Source organism: Paramormyrops kingsleyae, chromosome 11 (genome assembly GCF_048594095.1).
Source record: "Paramormyrops kingsleyae isolate MSU_618 chromosome 11, PKINGS_0.4, whole genome shotgun sequence".
Taxonomy (NCBI): Eukaryota; Metazoa; Chordata; class Actinopteri; order Osteoglossiformes; family Mormyridae; genus Paramormyrops; species Paramormyrops kingsleyae.
This window is the reverse complement of record NC_132807.1, coordinates 30508314-30528771: the sequence shown is the minus strand read 5'-3', so window position 1 is coordinate 30528771 and position 20458 is coordinate 30508314. Positions and strand designations below refer to the sequence as shown.

Below are 20458 nucleotides of genomic sequence, written 5' to 3'. Positions count from 1 at the left end.
ATTTTTAGAAGAGGAGCACCGATCTGATGTTCTGATAGGTCTGGATTGGTGCCAATACCAATTTGACAGATTGGGTATTGGCCATATGTGACCAACCCACGTCTGATACTTACTTATTAAGTTTTTGGCAGTCTCTAAAAAGGTATTTCATGTTAAATCTATTTGTAGAATCAATTGCACAACATCTCTTTCCCATTTTGTGTTTTTTGTGGTATTCATGCTAAATGCTAATGCTAAGGCTGCCTATCTTTTTGCTACTCAGTGGGTGCGAGCGCAGCGACTTGTGCCTGATGTGACAACATGCGCATACACTTTGTAGTAGGAGAAGCCTAAAAATATCAGATAAGAGAGTATCAATCAGGAAGTATTTCACGCTTTTAACAACCACTAGTAGCACAGTGATTTGCAAACCTCGTAAAAACAAAGATTTGAGAGGTGGCAGTAGCGTTTACCGGAAAATCCAACTAAACAAAGCACATGCTATTGTGCGAGCCAACGTGAGTAATATGAAAAAGTAAAGATGATTTGGGAGTCACTAACTTGGGCTGTTCTGCACACTTGCTATAGCTTGTGATACAGGAGCGGCTGCTATCGCAACGAATATTACAAATATTACAAATATATTTAGTATGTTAAAATATTAAAGTAAAAAGAGCTCATGTACTGGAATCTGTATCTGTTTCGGTAGTTGTGTATCGAAATTGGATTGAAACTGAAAAAATGTGGATATTTTTAGTTTTGCAGTTGACATTTCTGGTGTTTCTCTCTGGAAGTTTTTCTTTTAATCTTTTAAAGTTTTATATGTTGCTCAGTTTCTCTCCTCAGTGTTAGTTGTGCCTCATTTGACTTCATGATCTTTTTTTTATGTCTTTTTTTTTTCCAGGTCTGCATTGTCCCTAGTTTTTGTGTTTACCCACCAATCATCCTTGCCTCTACTAGAATAACATTTTATTTCTTGTGTGGCCTGGTACTGAAGCAGTTAATGTTAAATATCACACTTAGATGTGCTTTTTACAGGATTCAGAACCACTGTTTCTCGTGTCCGTCTGTTTAACAGCACTAAACTGTAATAATGCAGTCACTTCAGATATTTTAGCCAAGTCATGTAAGCACTCACTAGTCAACAGAGATCATTTTTCTATTTAGTAGGGAATGCATTTTTTTGTATCTTTTCTTCACAAAGCAAATTGACTGCAGCATTGAAAACTCAAAAAGGACAGAATAGTCAAAGGATCAAACAGCAAAATAGATAGAACTGAATTTTGACCCTCTACGTCAAGAGATGGAAATAGCCCACTGGTCTTTGCTGTTTATGGACTGTATCTTTATGTATCCTGTCCATTCTGAAGAAGATTGCTGCGGCGGCAGTCTGTGCTTCTCTCTGTGCTTGATTGCTTTCAGAGTAGTCCATCCAGCTGCGAGAAAGCAGACTGAATTGTAGTGTTGATGCGGAACTAATAAGCTGCCTTCTCACCAATGAGACTGTGTGTATTTTGAAGGGAAATACAATTTTGTTTAAAATTGGATCCTGCTGTGAAGGTCATTTTAGCTTTATTTATATTATGCCATGTGCTGTTCTACAGCAAAGTACACCTGTTCAGTGATTTATCATTTGAGAGAAGCAAAGCCTGAGGCTTTACAATGTATTGTTTTGTCCTTTTAATGTATAAGTCAGTACATTTGATATAGTGAAACAAGCTGTGTCTCCCTGTCCGTGCACAGCCCAGCAAGGCCCAGATTGGAATATAGAATGGCATGCTTCTTCTAAGACTAACATTATAACAGCTCTCATCAGATGGAGGTAATACGAGAGCATGAGAAATGACATGAGCCAATTAAAATTGAAAGCTCGTGTTTGTCACTGATTCACTGATCACTGAGTCACTGATCATGCTTAGAATTTAGTTTAATTTCTTTCTCACACCATTAGAAAGCCAACATGCAGATGGTAATGTGAGGATATCATGCATGTTTTTTTTTTTTTTGTAATATTGTGTACTGTAGGTTTAGCTCATTTCTCTTCATTGTGTTTAGCCCAGATTGTTTCTCTTTGCTTGTTTTTTTTCTTCTACAGCCTATAAGATCAAGAAAGTAAGATCAGTAAAAATGTTATAAAGTCAGATATAAACACAGCTGTAGTATATTTTTGTAACACAGAATGTTGCAAATGAAAGCTCTACTGTTGATACAGAGATGATACGTTTTCATTTTTAATATATTGTTTGAAAGGCCATCCATGTATCTTCTCACCGCTTATCTGAGTAGGGTTACAAAGGGGACTTGAAGCATTTCCCAGACAACACAGGGCAAAAGGCTGGGGTGCGTCCTAGATGAGCTGCCAGTTCATTACAAGGCCTTCATCACATACTATTTAGAGACACCATTTAACCTACCTGCATGTATTTGGACCGTAGGAAGACAGCAAGCTCCACACACACAAAGCAGAGGCAAAATTCAAACCTTCAGCCGCGGAGGTGTAAGTCAGCAGTGCTGTCCAGTGAGCCACCTTGCCCCAGGGTTCGAACCAAAAATAACTTTTTTGTGCTTAAGCTGTAAGGAAGTAAGGAATTATTTTTAAAAGCTAATTATGACAGCAAGAAGAATCATTTTGCAGCAGACAGTATAGCAGAGAGGCCACTGAGGAGCTTGTGGCTGTTTGATTGACAAACAACAACAAACAAATTTATTTTTGTATAGCACGTTATCACAACATTACATCGTCTCAAAGCGCTTTACAGCATCCCCACCCAAAGCCCCCAGTGAGTAAGCCATAGGCGACAGTGGCAAGGAAAAACTCCTGAGAAGGAAGAAACCTTGGGAGGGACCAGACTCAAAGGGGGAGCCCATTCTCCAGGGGCCGGCAGGGAGAGTAAAATAGGAGAGATGGTTAAGTGCCGAGTCATACTGTCCAAATCATAAAATTTGAGACACAACCAGGGAGCAGGGAGGAGATGACGAGATGAGTTTTTACACAGTGCTTACGTCGTCTGGCCGAGGCCTAAGTGATGTGCCATTTATGCCAGTTTAGGTACGATGTGTCTTACCTAGAGATCCCAAGATGGAGATACATTTGACTGTTATTTGTCTGATCTTTGACTGGGGACAATAAAATTTTGTAATTCTTTAGTGGAGTTTTACAATAAATAGAGGATGTGGAATTATTTAGAAGATGCCATTTTTGTTGTGTTTCCTAGCATGGATTTCCTCAGTAAAGATGGAGCACGTCTTTTGGTTCATGTTTTATACCCATAATTCTGCTGGGATTCTTCTCTTCTGGAAGAAACAGTAGGAAGGTCATGCAGTAAACTTGGTAGATGATTCTTACTGTTAAGTAACTAGCAACTTTTTTTCTAGTTATCTACTTAACACCATTTCAGTTGAATGTAATTATACATTTGCAGTTACCTTGTAATGCTTGAAGATGTGAAACTGGCAGATGCTTCTTGAACTTTGCCTTTCTTTCTATGGACATCAGCAGAACATAAATGCCCTGGCTTTGGGCATGCCTGTCTGAGGGCATTTTTACACACACACACACACACACATATATAAAATCTCAATTGTGGTTTAAATATTATAATGTATAATAACATAATATGTCTTAATTTGCCAATATGATCAATCTGCCAACATGGTTGTTCCATAATTTTTTTATTCCCTTTCATTTCATTTGGCTCCAAAAAATTGTTCAAATGGCCCACTAAGGGACACCCCCCTACCCATGTCAGCCTCGGGCCCCCAGAGAGGTTAGTCCGCCCCTGTCACTAGGCGTTCCCTAAGCTTGGACTTGTTTCTGAAATTTCCTTAAATACCTGGCAACATGTGTGATGTAAAAGTGTGATGTAATCTTAATTAATAATGTTTAACTTCAGAGTTGCCTGTGCCCTGGGCATCAAGCTATTTGAGGCAATGAAGGAAGGACAATCAAAAAAATGTTTTTCTTTGTGCAGCATGATGTAAATGTGGTGGGATGTGCAACTATAAATAGGTTTTGAGTAATTATAAGCCTACACGCATACACGCAAATGAGGTTTTTCGTCTTAATAATATACAGCTTATATAATACATTTGTGTCAAACTTTTCTTTAAGCTTTATTTAACAGGTTTACAAATTCCTCAGCAAATGACCATGAGAAGCAGAAGACATTGTCTAAGTTGGGTCAGCACCACAAGGACACGCGCCTTCATTCTGTGCTTTTCCAAAAGTGTTGGAGGAACTGGTGTAGCACACCAAGAGACAGATGCTACAGTGCAGAACTGAACAATTTTTTTTTCTTCGTTTTAACATTCTAGAAATTTTAGTTTTCTTGGAATTCATCTCTCTTGTTGTGATTCTAATATCAATGCCAAGACATGATCATCTTCAACCAGTTTGAACTTTTTACAAATCAACACTATATACATATGAGAAAAGACTCAACTACGGAGAATTTAATATTTATTTTCTTGCATGCCACCTGCTGAGGCCTTGCTGGCATTTTCTGCATTCGTTTGCTGATATATTGGCATGTATTCTTACCCCATGGGCTGTAGGAAGAAGGGCAGCCAGACTGAGAAAAAAAATCATCATATAGGGGAACAAAGTTGGGACAAGAAGGAACAAAATTGAGTATGAACATAAATGTTTTGACCTTTTACTAAACATAAATGATTTGACCCTTTTACTAAAAGTGAGAGGGAAATGTCTATTTCTCTGAAGTGATACAGTGAAGACTTGTCCTCATTCTGAAGTTTGCGTGTACAGTAAATACTTTTCTAAATCCTACTCTGCACACTCTTGCAGGGACATTCTTGACAGACAAGTATAGTTTTTTTCTTATTTTGTAGATATTAGCTGGATACAAGTGGCCTCTTTGAATAGCTGTAGTGCATGTATGTGTTTGAGTGTCTATGTGCTCTGTGACGGACTGCCATCCTGGGGGTATGCCTGGCAACTCAGGATAAATGGATGGGTGGAATTTAGTCATACTGTGTTCACTGGAAGTCTTGGAACACTTTAATTCTGTTAAAAATTTGCTAACTTATTGGTTTAATAAACAGTGTTTCTCATATGCACTTATCTTCCGCACAGACATTTTCTTTTCATTAAGTGTCATAATATTTTTGACTGACTCAGTCAGTTCTGTTTTTGCCTTCTTGTTATTAATTGCAATTATAGTCACTGGCTCCCAAAGGGATACTAAACACAAATGCTTGGTGTTATTGCAAAGGTATCACTAATAAAAAAGCACCCAATCAGACTGCTTGTCAATGCACTTTTTAACTTTTTTTTTTTGTTGATAATTTGGGTTTCAATTGATTACTACTGGAATGTTTAACCTAAAATTACTTGTTTCTAATGTGACATATTACATATACAATATACCAATATTTTTACGGAATTAACGAAGCATCCCACTGTATTTTAGAGGGTTTTTTTTGGTTATGACTAATACATTAAAATGAAATTAAATATATGATAAAGAATAACAAAAACGAAAATATCAACACTATTTGAGATCAGCACATGACAGAGATCATGTACAGTCATTTGCTAAGATCTAATTTCTTAGGTGATGATTTTATTATTTATTTTTATTTATTTTCCAGAAATGTAGACATTACTCATTTTAAATACCTCAGTCAATTTTCAATAACATGTATTTTATTCAGCACACATTTAAGCCAAATTTAATTTTGCTTAATTTTTGCTTAATTTTTTTGAGTGATTTTTATTTCATCAGAAGATGAAATTTATAACAACTAAAATAGCATTAATGTAGAAAATATGAAGCTGAAATATGGAGTTTTGTCCCAAAGGATCAATACAGTAGTGCTCAAAATGTTCACAGTATCCTTGAACAGTATTTGTTATATGTAGGCTTGTAAACTTTGATTAAGCATGAAGAGACCAGTCTTTGTGGTTCCAGGTAGTAAGTGCCCCATAATCTGAGGAAGTTGTGGTGCTTAGGATATGACAGGCATCTTACAGTTCACTCGGGCATTAGAGGTCTTATATTCTCTTACATGCAGTGTTGGTTTTCCTGGTGGCAATGGATAGAAAATAATGTGAGTTACTTAGAAAAGATGGTGAAACAGCATAGAGTATTTCAGGCCAACAATCACTGAGGTCGCCTCAATTCTATAAGAACGCCTTCCTCCCATGGAGAGCACATTGAACAGATTTGTCGTGCCACAGTGACATAGCAGATTGCGTCCGCAGTCTAAGAAAAGCAGAGAGCCGCATAAGTATGCCTGAATCATCCACACGATTCAATTCCCGTCTTCTTTAAAACGGGATAGTGTGAGGGCTGTGCATTACATAAAAAATACCTTAAGCATAGATGTGAATGGTATATCATTTACTAAATGGAGAATGCCGAAGGTGATAAACATTAAACCTCTATCAACCAACGTAACAGGTGTAAACAATATAGATTAAGCAAACACGTCTGGCATAAGACCTTTGTTGATATAACCTTTTGCAGTTTTTCACAAGTGTGACATGTGCCATTTGCAATTGTATACACATAAATTAACCACAAGTACATTTCAATTTAGATTTTGTTTGTATATAACTAGAATAGCTGGTAGAATTTGACTTGATTGTGGATTTACAAGACTTATATTTGAACTGTTACTAATAACCAAAATATTTTGTGAAACGGTGAGGCTGGGCCATGGGAAGGTTAGTGTGGAATGAATTTAAATAGCGCTAGTCATTCAACATGACCGTAAATTATTTTATATTAAGTTAAGAGCTAGGCAGCATTATAGCTCTTTGGATAGCACTGTTGCACAACACCTCTGGAGTTGAAGGTTTGAATTCTACCTCCGCCCCTGCTACTGCTGCTGCTGCTGATGATGACGATGACGACGATGATGATGATGATGATGATGATTTTATGAGTTTATTGATCCCTGTGGGGAAATTTCCTCCACCTACTCCGTCCTGCTCTTCTACAGACACACATAGACAAGGTCTGAGCAAGCTTAGGGGTGACAGCGAAGGGTCAGTCTGCTACAGCACCTGTGGAGCTGACGGTTAAGGGCCTTGCTGAAGGGCCAATGGACCCGTGACTGTTCTGCCGAGGCTGGGCTCTCGGTATGTGTGCAGGCTCTCCATGTTTCCTCCATGCGGGTTTCCCCTGGCTGCCCTAGATTCTTCCCACAGCCTAAACACATGCAGTTAAACTAATAGGCCTCATCTCTAAATTGCCCATAATACAGAGAATATGTGTCTGTGTGCTCTGTGAAGGACTGGCATCCTGTCCTGGGTGGAACTGATGGCTGATCAGTAATTGTACCTAGCTGGAAAGTAATATGACCAAAAACCAGGGTCAAAAAAAAATCTCACAACAAAGTTGCCTACAGTTTGAGGTCCAAAACCAAACGAAGCAGGGGGATAAAATCCTTGGGTGGTTTAAAGGTGATGCATATTTTGCTTTCATTTTATGGAAAAAAATGTGCCACATGAACAATCAGAAATATAATTTACCTACCTTATATATTCTTCCTAATGTTTTTAGGGCTTGGCACAATGACATTCTTGAGATAACGTTACAGTGATAATAAATGCACGGAATAGCATTTTGAAGAATAGTAATCCTTAAATACAACTAATTGAGTTCACCTAGTTCTGAATGCGACCTGCAGTATACATATAAATATTTATGTTTATAGCAACAGTGCTTTAAATCTGTTGCCAACTATCACCCAAGACGTATTGCAGCTTAAAGCAAATTGAAATGTATAAACACAAATTTTTAATTAGAAACTAGTTACTGTAATTTATACATTTATGCACTATTATTGTGTCCAGCCTCTATGATGGACTTTTCGGGCTTGCCATTTCTGAAGAAACACTAGGTTTGGACTGTGAAAGGTCAAAGCCAGCCACAGCCTTAAATATATTCCTTATTGATTTGGGTTTAATATATACAGCATCTTCTGTGAAAGCGCAAAAGAACGCAGAGGTTCTCAGTTTGCAGGGCTGACGTGTGGATGGTGGACTGGCATGTGGGTGAGGAAAATGCCTCGCTATAGATTTTCCACAAATTATTGGAGATGTGGAGAGTCGCGGAGCGTGGTAAGGAAGCCTGACACTGCAGGAGCGGCCTTCTTTTGCCCTGGGCGTTGGAGTGTCGGTGGGTGGGCAAACGGAGGCTCCTGGCTCTACAGGCGAATCTCCACATAACCCCAGAAAGATTGGAGTAGCTATCTTCAGCCATTTTAAAAAAAATAAATAAAAATTCTCACACAGATGTAATTTTTTTTAATAACGACACATTCCAGCACCAATGAAGGCATCTAGCTGGCTGTCACAAATAGTTATTACTCAAGCAATTTCTTCTGTCTAGTAGCCTAGAAACAAATCCTCAGAGTGTCTCTTCGATGGCTTCGATTTGCCTCGCCGATATCTCTGGGCATGGAGCCCGCAAAGGTCACGTGGAAATGGATGACCGTCAGTGACAGCCTGCTTTATTGCCTGTATGCTGTGGTTTGGGATCCGTGCGTGGGAGGTAGAGATACGGCTTCCCCCAAGCTCAGGGAGAGCAGTGAGGCTCTAATCAGAGGAGATTGCGGGGGTATGGCAAGAGAACTGCAGACTGCCTAATACATTCTCCACCCGCACAATAAAAAGTGCTACTCGAACATTGACGATTGCCACCCGTGGTTAGAATATACACGTGTGATTCTGAGTCCAGCAGCACACTCACTTCGGTCATTTCTAAACTTCTAGAATCTGTGTTGGGTGAGCTGTGCCATATTCCCACACAGGAGTCCTGCTCACGATTTGTTCTCTTATGCATGTACTGACTGCAGGCCTGACGTAATGGAAGACTGTTGTAGAAAGTGGGATGTAAGCATAGCTTCCTGGTAAAGAACAAATCTGTGCATTTACTAAATATTTAGTTAACGGAGATAGGGCTTCAGTTGGTTTTGTCTGTACATTTGTTTATTGTTCGAGCCTTTGTGAGGATTACAGTGTCATATCCATTTAATGCTTTTAAAAAGTTACAAAATTAGCTACTTTATATTTAGGTTAAAGCTCACATGAAGTCACTCTGTACTAGAAACCAACTCTTCTGCACTTTTCTGTTTTAGGGCTGGGTTGTACCTGTACATGTTAATATTTATAGCAGAGGAAGTTGTGGAATTGGGCTGATTGCTCACCATCAATTTAATCTCATTGGTGAGGTGTTGCCCGAGGACCCCATCTGACCTAACAAATATATGAGATATATCTTGCTTCTGAAGGCACTTGTCCACTAGAACACGTTCTGTAGTTATAGGCTAACCATATTGAAAATCTGTTATTGTAGATTTCTTATTGATGCTCTCTTTTGCCTCTGTCAGTGGTAGAACAACTGTTCTTCTCCAGTTCTTCAAAGCTTAAATTGAGCATATCCTGGATACTGGTGTGTTGTTTGTCTCTGTTTGTCGCTGTAAGCCATTCAGCATTTGTTTTCAGTGAGTCTTGTGAAGTGAATGATGGTGGATGGATGCTATGTGAGTGCTTTTGGACATGTACTCTTCTCAGGGCTGCTTCACTGTCACTTTTTCCTCTAGGGGCCGGGTGTTCCCAGTCCTGGGGTGCTTCAGTGAAGTGAGCAACCTGCTTCGGCAGCATGGGGTGCAGCCCGGAGGACTGGATGCTGTGCTCCTGGATGCTGGCTGCTCCTCTATGCAGCTCGACAGCCCGGAGAGGGGCTTTTCCCTCAGCAAGGATGGGCCGCTGGATATGCGGATGGATGGAGGCAGGTAGGTGATTCTCGAAGACGAAGACTGATCTGTTGGGTTCTTGGGTAGGACTGAAGATAGTTACAAAGAGACCAGTAAATAAGGTTAAGCACAGTCCCATATTCTGTCTCTATTGTTACAATCTCCTGAACAACAGATTTTTAAAATATATTTTTATGTCCTTCACATGGCAAATTTTATTCTTTGTAAACTCCAGATTTAGTTTGCAATGACATTTTTTCGAGGCAGGTTATGTGCAATGCAACTTATACCAAATGAAACTTTAGAAATGAGCTGTGTGGAAACAGCATATTGTACAGGGGCAGCAGTCACCTTGGGCCCTTTAGCACTGCTGTTCATCATGCACTGCCTAAGACTCAACCTGGGACAATGTCATACCCCAGGTAGCCGTTTCCGTGGTAGATTCTCATTTTCAGCAGATTTACTGCAAACGTGTATCACTGCCTTCCCTGTTCAGACAATGAGTGTTTGCGTGTGGGTAATCTGAACAGGATGTGTCTTTTGCCTCATCATGCCACAACAATATAAATGTTCTTACAAACCCAGAAATTTACACCAAAGATGCCCAATTTTCTATTTTCCCCTCCTGGAGAAAAACAAACTAATTATATGATTATTTAGACTATTGATGGAAATGTCTTTCATCACAGTATGAGCTGCAAATTTGTTTTTACCAAGTATCTATTTTGCTATGTTTAGTTCCTTCCTGATAGTTTGCTTAAATCCTCAAGTTGCTTTTCTGTCTGTGACAGGAAAGGCCTTTCATATCTTTCTAAAGCTTCTCCATATGCATCCAGTGAACACTTTGATTAAACCTATCAGTGACATTAACTTTTTTTTAATTTTTGTGACTCCACTGTTTTTTTTCTGTGCCCAGGATTATTTTTCTTGATGGTGAATTTTCAGCCCTTTTGCACACTGAAACTTTTTTCCTCTAGTATTTTTTCCTTCGGTCCTAACAAGCTTTCACTTCCTGCTGAGGAGAAACAGCTACTCTTGCCTGGTGTTGATTGAGTGATGTCCAGTACAGGAAGGCTCTGATTTAAATTGATCATGGTTTCTCAGGCTTCTGGTCATATAGTTGTACTATATGTGTAGCCATGTATCTGTACTACATGGTGAAATAACTATCATCATTATTACACTCAAAAGAAGGATGCATGTTGGTTTTTAACTGCTTGTCACATGGGATCCAGTGCATTTCTTTGTTCCGTTTTGCACACAGTACTGGCAAAACATGGACTGTACACAATGTCTAATACTGATACACAGTTTCAGTTCATTATTAGGTAATTTTAAACTCCCAAAGGGAATCAGGTGGGCATTGAAATTAGCTTTTCAAATGCCTTACGGATGCAGGAATAGTGCGGCGTGGACTTTGGTGTTGGCCCCTCGTACCTGTGGAACCTGTTCTGCCTATTTCCTTTCTCTCCTGGATAATGATGAAGCTTCAGTAGGCTACATGCACCATTCTCTTTTCACTTTGTCAGTCATTATCCAGGCCGCTTGCAGTAGTTTAGTCTTCTTTTGTGGTGCTTGAACATAATTGGACTTGTGGAACTGTGCTGTCCAGACTTTTGTGTCATAGTGGCAAGAATTTTTTTATGCTTTTCTTATTCCATTGAAATGTTGAAATGTATCACATTAAAAAGGAGACTCAGGTTTCACTACATACACAGTACCTACCCCACCCTATAAATCTGAACAATGCTGAAGCTGAAATAGTCCTTCTGAACTTGCAATTAGAGCCAGTTGTTAAGCATGTTTTACCCCCCAAGGATGAAACAGACCGTCAGGAATACTTCTCCTGTGAATGGCGCTGGGCTGCCCCCCAGCACGTGCTTACATTTGCCTTAGCTATAACTAGGGGGCCCCTGTGAATTGTACTATTCTTGTTTTATTAGTGTCCTCTATACCGATAACAAAATACTGGCCAAAGGGCTCCTGAATTGAATAAGAGGCCGATCGCGCTGCTTTGCCCCAGTGTGCCAGTTTCTGAATCGCAGAGTAATTATAGCAGATCAAGTGCTTTGTATTTTTTTAAGTCAGTCTCTCTGCTTCATCTCAGCTAAAAAGACTGGGATTTATAGTGTTTTGGAGTGAGGTAAAAAAAACACCATAATTTTTGCTATGTGATGATGTTTTTAGCCATCACTTTGAACATGTTGAGTATATAATGTTATGACAGTCATCGTTATTTAGACCTGTTTATGGATTACAGTTACAACGGACATCTAATGAACCGAATGTTCCTATTTGAAGACAAAAAATTGTAGTCCTGCATACTTATTTGGCTGCTTTATATATTGTCTATTCTTACTTAATTCACATATTTAATCGGTGTCATTTCTTTTTTATAGTTTACTTGCAGCCTTTTCTGACTTTTATTTTGCTTAAATTTCACCTTACTAATGACATACAATGGAGTGATAGATTTTATTGCTTTATTGCTTGGGAACTGCCTTTGGAACCAAGTCAGAAAACTGGCACTAAAATTCCTCCTACTTCGATGACAAATGGGTCATCACAAGATGTAAGACAAGATGTATATCAGCACAGTAATAATTTTCCAATTGTATCGTCTGCTGTCGATTTTATCTGGTTAACGGAAGGTGTCATCAGTGCAGGTGTAATTATGATACTTTAAAATCGAGGGCGTTCTCATGCATTACTATGTAAGATGAGGGCAGGAAAAACAATGGCTTGAAGCAACACCCTGAGTTTTGAGCAGTCTTCCCCTTTTTTATCATATGTAAATTCAGGAATATGACTCATTTTTTCCTATTTGATCATCTCTTTTTGTTTGTGTTCTGGAACACTACAAACTAAATATTGCTGTCAGTCAGCAAAGTTGGAGCAAAAGGTGCATCCAGGAAAGGGAAGCATTAACACGCTCAACATGCGTCTGGGATTCTTCTGTAGGAAGCGCAAGTACAGCAACCTTTGCATATTTGATGCGTCATTATTATTGCGCTGTGTCATTTCCACTGCGGAATGTCTAAGTGGTTTCGATATTTAAAACCAATTCATACGAGCCTGTTGCTTCATGGCTCATCACACAGCATTGCCCTGCTCTACAGTGTGATATGACAAACAGTCCTCCACAATTCGCACAATACATTGGTGTTGTTGTCAATCTGAATACACAATCAGGATGTCAGTTCTGTTCTGTGCCAAATAAGGTTATTTTTTTATGACATTTTTTTGGGCCAAACTTTTCACTGGCTCAGTACCCTCCACCCCAAAGAGTTTGTACATATGCATATCCATATATTGCACATTTTTTTAAAAAGTGTCATGCTGTTTTTAGATCTCAGGCCTAGATAGGCGTCGAGGAGAGCGTGACGTTTGGAATCTTCCTCTTTCGTGTTGTAGGTGCCCCGCCGTGGCCAGTGCGGCTGACGTGGTGAATGCCTTAGACCGTCAGGCTCTCGTCTCCATCCTGAGCACCTACGGAGAGGAGAGGTACGCCAAGAAAATAGCATCGGCGATCGTGGCAGCTCGTGACATCTACCCCATCACCAGAACGCAGCAGCTGGGCGCTGTCATTGCAGGTACCTTCATTAATTCTGTGTGTGCCGTCTGCGGGCGGAGAGAGGGAGAGAAATATTAATCCTCTCCCTCCCAGCGGGATCTATTTGTCGAGGAAATCATAGCACCTCTAATCCCGTCCATCACACTCACGAGTTTGTGTTTGTGCTCTCATAGGTCGCCTCCTGATGAGACTCATTAATGTCAGGGGAGGAGGTGTTTAAAGGGGCAGTGCTCTTTCTTATGTCGTGCTCAATTTACCACCCACTCTTGCAGCTTCGATTTCCATTGTTTTGGTCCCCCTACTTGTCAGCGTTCCCCCCCCCCCCACACCTGTCACTAGCCACCCCCCCCCCTTCCCTGGACTCTCGACTCGTCCCGTAGTGCGTCATCCGTGCCTTCGTAGCGAGAGGGTCTGCTCGATCGGCGGCAGAGCATGCGCGTCATGCTAGAGAACACGTGAGACAGCTTGTTTGTTTTTTGTTTTTTTCTGTAAAAGTCAAGATCGATGTTCATTGCAATCATTCTGCGGGGTCTTGCTTTAACTGGGTCAAAGGGGCGCCTGCTGCTGTCGTGGTCTAGGGGAGCGTGTGACAGGGCAGGGGTGACGATGGAAGGCGCCTTAACGACATGGGGAGTGTCCCCATTTAATGCTGCTTCAGTGCAGTACTGCATCTGTCTCTCCCTACCTACGGATAGGGTTGCATGCGCTATCCCAAGATGCCGCAGGATTCCTGCCTTCCCGTCACGTGACTGAGCTCCTGTAATCTCAGCAGCGGCCAACTCTGTATCTGAAACACTTTGTTTCCTTGAATGTGTTTCATATTACTAGTAATTTATGGCCATTTTATTTAAAGTGGAAACTGAGCTGGTCCTCAGCCAGCAACACAATTATGTTTAATAAGGCTTTACCAGACGTATGTCATCACTGGGAGACCTCATTCTGGTAACCCTGCATATACATATAATTGGGTTGATATCATTATGTAGTACAGCTGGAGTGTTATGTTTTCATTTTTCTTTTTTTATATATAATTTAAATTTTAGCCTATCAATTTTGCTTACTCACTGTGCAGCTTCACTCTGCGTCCTCCAAAGCTCAAACTCATCAGAAAACACTTTACTGGCTTTGTTGTATTTGCAGATTAATACCCTTTAAAATAAATATGCAACCCCAAAATTATTGAATGCTTACATTAAAAAAGAGAATATGAATCTGTTAGTGAGTTTGCATTTTAAGGAATTCAGCATAATAATAAATTAGTTCCTTTATACCAAATGATACATTTTGGGAAAAAAAAGTCGCACATCATATGTGAATTCTGTGTAACCCATATTTATCACATTTGTTATGCATGAGGTGTTTTTCAGTACAAGTAAAGTTTTGCTCTGGCCACTTCAGTCTTTCTAACTCCTCAGACTGGCAGCGCCTTTCTGCCTCGTGTCACCAAGATCTCAGCTGGTGCTGTTTCAGTAAGTTCACGTTTAGTTGTCGGGAAGCTGAAAACAAACTCGTACCTGACTATTGGCAAGTAATCACAACAGGCTTTTGGCAAGTTTATTCCAGTACCATTTTGCTACATTTCAAACATGTGAGTTCAGACCTGTTGTTTGATGTACCAAATGAACAGTTTTAGCTTTTGAAGTCCAACGGAGTAATTAGTCAACATTTTAATTAGTGTTGCAGACCCACACATCCAGGTGTTATTTATGTAAAGCATATAGCTAACAAAGGAGTCACTGTATCTGTTTGGCGAGCACACACTCATTTCTTAGACAGTTTAAATATTTTTTGGTATTTTTTATTAATTTTGTGTGACTCCATGCTGATATAATCGACTGAATGAAAAATGCTGAACAAGACTAGCGTGACGACTCCCGTGCTGAAGTCAAAATACACAACATGGTACCAAGACTGATGAGCTGATCCCGTTAAAAGCACAATATGGCTGAAAATAGCAGCGATGCCGTCTGCTAACAGATGGGAAATACACTTGTGGATAAAACATGTTTCCAGATCACGGTAGGTCACAAAGTGGAGCATAATCCATTACCATGCTGACACCTGTTGATTTTTTTCCAGGGGACAAGATTATGGCTTTCCACTGTGCAGGTGGGTGGATCACATGCAAATGAGCATCCCAATATTAAATTAACATTTGCATATATCCTCTAAGTAACTATTACCATTTGTTACATTAAAAATTTAGTATGGTTAATTTAGAACAGTAATCTTGACTAGACTATGCTTTTCAGACTATAACAACAATTTGTACATCTGCAGAGCAAATAAATTTAAGAAAGGTTTTGTTTTCCATTGGCATTTGTTGCTGTTTTGCATTAATGTGTAACGTATAACTGAAATTTACAGAATGCTAAGTGATCAAAGGTACTGGATCTTCGCAAATGTGCCAAACAACTCAGTGTTTGACACAGCGCACGCGGGCCTGATGTACTGGATCCCGTGTATAGAAACCTGGGAATAACAGTCACATGGTGCCCAGCCAGTGTGCCACAGCCCACTTTAACCACTCTTCCCCTACCCTTTCCCTTTATGAAAAATGTAAACTATGTTCTACTGCAGTAGGACACTCACCCCCCCCATTTCAAAAGACTTGATTAGTGTTCCAGCATAAACCCCTGTTCTGGTCAGCTTGAAACTTCAAAGTAAACATTACTGCTACTTTTATTGTGTCTTGTTAAAATTTTTTGTAATGTCATCTAAAGTATGGATGCATCAGACAGAAGGAATATAAATGGCATGTATAGATGATGGGTTGCTTTAAGTGGGATGTGGGGGGTGGTGGTAAGCAGGAAAACCGTGTGTAATGTCTTGGCTTCCCTATATGAGCTGCTTTCTTGTACCACCATTAAGACACCTCTCCTATTAAGTAAGATTCATGTATGAATCATTTGCCCAGAACAGCTTCTGTCAAAGACCGCCTGTCTCAGCACTGGCAGCTTGAGGAATGACAGGCAGAATCACATGAGAGCTATTAAATGTGCCGTGACTGCTGATTATTTATCTGCGGGATAACAAATCGGGTAACTCTTTACTTAAGGCCATGTTTTTAGTAATTTATTCATAACACATTCATAACAAATAATAATGCATTCATAAAGCATTATATACATGGATATAAATATTTATCAAAAGGCAAAACACATTATAACCATGTGTATTATGCATTATGAATGCTTTATGAAACTCTCATCTATAATGCACTATAGATACCTTCATAATGCATTATAATGGTTGGTATAAGCATTAAGGATGCTTTGTACTGCATTATAAAGGTATCTATAGTGCATTATAGATGAGTGCTTCATAAGGCAGTCATAATGCATAAACGTGGCTATAATGTGTTATACCTTTTCATAAATATTTAGCTATGTGTATAATGCTTTATGACTGCAATAATATTGTCATGAATGTGTTTATTGAATTGCTAAAAACATTGCATTAAGTAAAGTGTTACCACAAATTGTATATAACACAGTGGCAGGACGTGATTAAGTAACATTTTCCTTTAAAGTTCTTCCTGTTGCTATGGCATAAAGCACACACTTTCCTCCTTGGGTCTTCCATCTTGCCTGCATCTCCTTCTGCCCACATGAGGAGGGTCATGCAAATGGACCATCCCACCAAGCATTTGTGTTGCTGTCTGTTTGTACTGCTTTGGGTATCTGGAGCTGATCTGTCGGTGTGGGACTCAAGGCTTCAGAATGACATGTGGAGGGTGGGGGGGATTTATGAAATGACCACAGGAATGTGAGTGTAATTATTGTTCAGTGACACAGACTCGGGCTCCTTCCGCGTCTACAAATGTCCATCTGGGGGCGTGTTTGCTGTCACCGCCTAGTGCGAAAAGGACACCCTTTCTCTTCTCCTGGACCTTTTAAAGATGAATGAGAGTGCCTGGAGTTAATTCCCTGACTCTTGGGGAGGACGGCCCTGCTTCCTCATTGATTCGATGAGTCACCCTGGCGCCCATAGAGCCGCGGATGAGAAATGTCACAGGGCTGGGAGACAGAGCCAGACATTAAAGGTGGCCGACTTTGCGTTTGGGGGTGGGTGGTGGGGGCCTGGGGAGCCAGATAGAGGATGGGTGGGGGTCATACAACTGTCCCCACCCTCCTTAATCAGCACCACTGATGCTGCAAACTACACCAGCAGCAGAGTTAAGGAACTGTTTGGTAAAACTCATTTACAGTACTCTGTTTATTTGTTTATTTCATATATATATATATATATATATATATATATATATATATATACACACATACACACACACACACACCATTGGTTAGACATGCCAAAGATAATATGTGATTAACATTATGACATGCAAGAATTCACATGAAAAATCACTAGATTGTTTGGCTTTACAAAGTCTGTACCACACATTTTTGTGTGCTTTCAGAGGTAAACACAAAAAAATCAGGTTTAGACTTCAGTCTTTCTTTATGTAAACTGCAGTATTGTAAAGGTGGAGGCATAACCCTCATGTGATATATTTATTTACAGAATAATATGCTTTATGACAGAATCGATGACCATGGGGCTGTGTCTAGTATCGTAGGAGGTGTCTGTTTAGTGTAGCCTGTTATGCTCACTGCGGTCTAGGGACACAGCCCACCTGCATCACCTTAGGACTGAGGGCCTGTCTATGTGCCCGATGTTCAGCTGATTTGCAGATAGGGAGACCATCTGATCCATATCAGGGGGACACTATCAGCTACTTCAAGTTTTACAAACTACTTTACAACTGAAAGGTTCCTGTGCTTGGCTAAATAGTTCAGTTCATCTTGTGATTTGTTTACTTGATTGAAAGACTCATCTAGCTGATTCACATTAACATTAGTGACGCATGCATGATTACAGGACACTGACCAATCAGCACACAGCAAGAACTCAGTGCTAAAGTGAAATCCAGGTCTTTTTATTTAGATGGTCACGTACAAACCCTGTCAGAGTGTCCCCCTGACTTGGATTAGGTGATCATCCTATTTGCCAAGCATTTGGGATGATGTGTAATCAGTCTTATACTATGGCTGTATAGATGAGTAGATATGTTACAGGAGTGACTGAGCAACTTCCTCAAAGTGACTGTCTTACAGCTGTTCTCTGGCTGAAACCTGACCGCATAACATTTTAATCGCAAACCAATTTCCTGCCAGTACCTGCTCTACCTGCTTTGCTCTTTTGTCTCATAGAACAGACCATGGTCTGCTTTGTCAATTGTTTTTTTTTTTTTTACCTCAATCCTGCTTTCAGTACATTATTCAGTATGTTATTCAACTTGTATGAGTGGTATGTCTTTGAAACTTGACTGAGAAGTCAGTACCTTTTCATAACTAATGGTCTCACCCCTGCAGCCATACCGTAGAACCTTCCCAAGAAGACTGTCAATTCATTGCAGTTTGGGCACCTTCTGGCAAATATAGTCTCACGGTTATTATCTGAATCTTAATAATTAAAGTATATACTTGTTGTACTGTAGTAGTAATTTGGTAATAATGCTATTACCTCCAATGTAGTATAGCTGAGTTTAGCCATTTCACACTGCTAATTCTGCATAGCTATAGGATGTCTGTGCATTACATTATGTCATTTTGTCATAAACAGAGTATTTTTAGCATTTGGCTATCACCCCTACAGGAGCGTTTTCACCCTCCACCCTGTATGCCCGGAAAGACCTCCTGCAGCGGCCCGCTCATGTGGCCACCAAGAGCTTCCAGGCACTGCGCATCTTTGTCAATGACGAGCTACACGAGCTGCATGCGGCGCTGCAGGCGGCGGAGGTGTTCCTGCGGCCCGGCGGCCGGCTCTGCGTGCTCACGTTCCACTCACTGGAGGACCGTGTGGCGAAGCGCTTCCTTCACGGCCTCGACGTGGCCGCCCCGCCCCGCCGTAACCCCCGCCGACCAGCCCGGGAGGAAGAGGGCGAGGATGAGAGGCCGAGCACTGGGGATGCTCGCTGGGCTAATGTGCAAAAGAAGGTGATCATGCCCCAGCAGGATGAGGTACGCGAGAACCCCAGGGGACGTTCAGCAAAACTCAGGGCAGCTGTGAAGCTCTAGGTCTGAGAACGTCCTGTTTCTGTGGATTTCTCAGTGGGAATCCCATTCAGTGTTTTTAACGCACCTGGCTGGGAACTTGGTTTGTGCCTGTCAGCATTTGGAAGCCTATTTATGTTTGCTGAAAGGCAGCTGCTGGCTCTCTGCTGATGGCCTTATCGTGCGGCTGCCCTCACCATTAGTCTATTTCAGTGTTTTCCAACCTGGTCCTCGGGGACCCACAGACGGTCCAGGTTTTTCCTCCCTCTGAGCTCCCTGCCAGACGCAAAACGTGGACTGTCTGTTGGTCCCAGAGGACTGGATTGGGAAACACCAGTCTATTTAATCCAGTGCCATTGTGTTCTTGTTGTAAAAACCCTCTCTTGATAAGAAAGGATAAAGTGTTTCCATTTTCTTTTTCAAAAAGCAAAGGAGACAGGGTTTCCCAGTAACTTACGGTCAGGCGAGGGTGAGGGGTGCCATGTCTTCTGAACGGAGACTGTCAGATATTCACCACATAATTTGGTTTGTAAAAGCTGCTGATAGTCGTGATAAAAGCATTTATACTGTACACTCAGACAAGGATGTATGCATATGTACTAATAAATACCTTTAAGTGTATTTCACATATCAACAGAAACATTTTCAGTATAACAGATTTTTTATATTTGTCATTCGTAAGAAATAAATTGGTATTTTGAAATGGGTTCTGTGTAGATTCTTTCATTGCTTACATTCTCACACTGATGTACACTTGTTTCAATTTTTCATTTCATTGTAGTTCATTATAAATATAAATTTACTATAAAAACATATGTCACAAGCATATCCGCAACATATTTAAGTGGGACCAGTAAAATCATGGTAGGAAGTGCTTAGGTGCTTTTTTGTGGATTAAACCCAAATGTCCACCTGACCCTGATCTGGATAAGCGTTTGAGAGATGGACGGATAGATGGAAGGCAGGAGCGATTTGATAAACCCAAATGTCCACCTGACCCTGATCTGGATAAGCGTTTGAGAGATAGACAGATAGATGGAAGGCAGGAGCGATTTGATAAATCCAAATGTCACAGACATCAAACTGTAGAGAACGATTATATATATTCTTGGTCTGATTTTAG

The 20458-nt window shown here is 40.4% G+C and overlaps 1 protein-coding gene across 4 annotated transcripts in view; it reads left to right on the top strand.

Annotated features, from left to right (window-relative positions):
* The window catches only part of mettl15 (methyltransferase 15, mitochondrial 12S rRNA N4-cytidine), a 61633-nt gene extending 41592 nt beyond the window's left edge, over positions 1–20041 (top strand). For 3 of the 4 annotated variants that reach the window (XM_072718398.1, XM_072718399.1, XM_023810855.2), the window contains 4 exons: positions 9553–9744; positions 13120–13298; positions 15359–15388; positions 18938–20041. In XM_072718398.1, the coding sequence (XP_072574499.1) occupies positions 9553–9744; positions 13120–13298; positions 15359–15388; positions 18938–19359 (823 nt within the window). In that variant the 3' untranslated portion in view covers positions 19360–20041. The remainder of the gene's footprint in view (positions 1–9552; positions 9745–13119; positions 13299–15358; positions 15389–18937) is intronic. The other variant, XM_072718400.1, reaches the window with a different exon arrangement.
* The last annotated feature ends 417 nt before the right edge of the window (positions 20042–20458 follow it).